At 49.3% G+C, this 1,367-nt stretch overlaps 1 protein-coding gene across 1 annotated transcript; it reads left to right on the forward strand.

Moving 5' to 3' along the window:
- The first annotated feature begins 584 nt into the window (after positions 1-584).
- LOC111651061 (sorting nexin-20-like) lies at positions 585-1,361 on the forward strand. The gene has a single exon (XM_023401020.2). The coding sequence runs from the start codon at positions 686-688 to the stop codon at positions 1,337-1,339; it is 654 nt and encodes a 217-aa protein (XP_023256788.2). The 5' UTR covers positions 585-685; the 3' UTR covers positions 1,340-1,361.
- The last annotated feature ends 6 nt before the right edge of the window (positions 1,362-1,367 follow it).

The raw sequence follows: 1,367 nt of genomic DNA on the forward strand, positions 1-1,367 counted from the left end.
TTTGTTTGTCTGTCTGTCTGTTTGTTTGTCTGTTTGTTTGTTTGTCTGTCTGTCTGTCTGTCTGTCTGTTTGTCTGTTTGTTTGTCTGTTTGTCTGTTTGTTTGTCTGTCTGTCTGTTTGTTTGTCTGTTTGTTTGTTTGTCTGTTTGTTTGTCTGTTTGTCTGTTTGTTTGTCTGTCTGTCTGTTTGTTTGTCTGTTTGTTTGTTTGTCTGTTTGTTTGTCTGTTTGTCTGTTTGTTTGTCTGTCTGTCTGTCTGTCTGTCTGTTTGTCTGTTTGTTTGTTTGTTTGTTTGTCTGTTTGTTTGTTTGTCTGTTTGTCTGTTTGTTTGTTTGTCTGTCTGTTTGTCTGTTTGTTTGTCTGTTTGTCTGTTTGTTTGTTTGTTTGTCTGTTTGTTTGTTTGTCTGTTTGTCTGTTTGTTTGTTTGTCTGTCTGTTTGTTTGTTTGTCTGTCTGTTTGTCTGTTTGTTTGTCTGTTTGTCTGTTTGTTTGTTTGTTTGTCTGTCTGTTTGTTTGTTTGTCTGTTTGTTTGTTTGTCTGTTTGTTTGTCTGTCTGTCTGTTTGTCTGTTTGTTTGTCTGTTTGTCTGTTTGTTTGTTTGTTTGTCTGTTTGTTTGTTTGTCTGTTTGTCTGTTTGTTTGTTTGTCTGTTTGTCTGTTTGTTTGTTTCCAGGTGTATGAGATTGTGGTGATGCGTTCAGGCAGCTTCGATTCCCACCGTGTTTCTGTTGAGCGCCGTTATAGCGACTTTTCCCGCTTCCACCACAAACTGCAGGAGGAGTTTGGCGAGGAGCTGGAGGAGGTGCTCCTCCCCCGCAAACTGCTGACGGGGAACTTCAGCCCTGACATCATCTCTGAGCGCCGCCTGGCCCTCCAGGATTACTTGGCGAAGCTGTACTCTGTTCGCTGCGCGCGACACTCGCCGCACTTCCCCACGTTCTTCACCGAGCAGGAGCAGCGGCGGGCGCACAGTCTGCTGAGGGCGGGGCAGTTTCAGGCGGCTCTGCAGCAGCTGCAGGTGGTTCTGGAGATCCAGGAGAAGCTGTTACCGTGGCAGAGCCCCACCCTGATCGTACCCACCGTCTGCGCCCTCGCCGTCTGTTATCGGGACCTGGAGCAGCCGGAGCAGGCGTTCGCCGCCGCTCAGAGGGCGCTGCCTCCGGTGCGGCGGTACGGACTCAAACGCTACAGGGCGTCTCTGCTGGACCTGCTGGTGGATTTAGGGTACGAGCTGGGTCGGCCTGTGGCCCAGATCCAGGACGAGCTGACGGCGCTGAGAGACGCTGAGAGAGGAGAGGTGACCTCCCGCTCTCTGAAGGAGCTGGTCGTTCAGGAGTTTGTCTGAAGACAAGGCGGATTACCGGACCCTGGCC

Source organism: Seriola lalandi, unplaced genomic scaffold (assembly GCF_002814215.2).
Source record: "Seriola lalandi dorsalis isolate HSWRI2012SDOR001 ecotype SW California unplaced genomic scaffold, Sedor1 jcf7180002053310, whole genome shotgun sequence".
In the NCBI taxonomy this organism is placed as follows: domain Eukaryota; kingdom Metazoa; phylum Chordata; class Actinopteri; order Carangiformes; family Carangidae; genus Seriola; species Seriola lalandi.

Bases quoted from the DNA above. Each gene is read 5' to 3' on its own strand.
- LOC111651061 (XM_023401020.2), top strand. From the start codon at position 686: ATGCGTTCAGGCAGCTTCGATTCCCACCGTGTTTCTGTTGAGCGCCGT.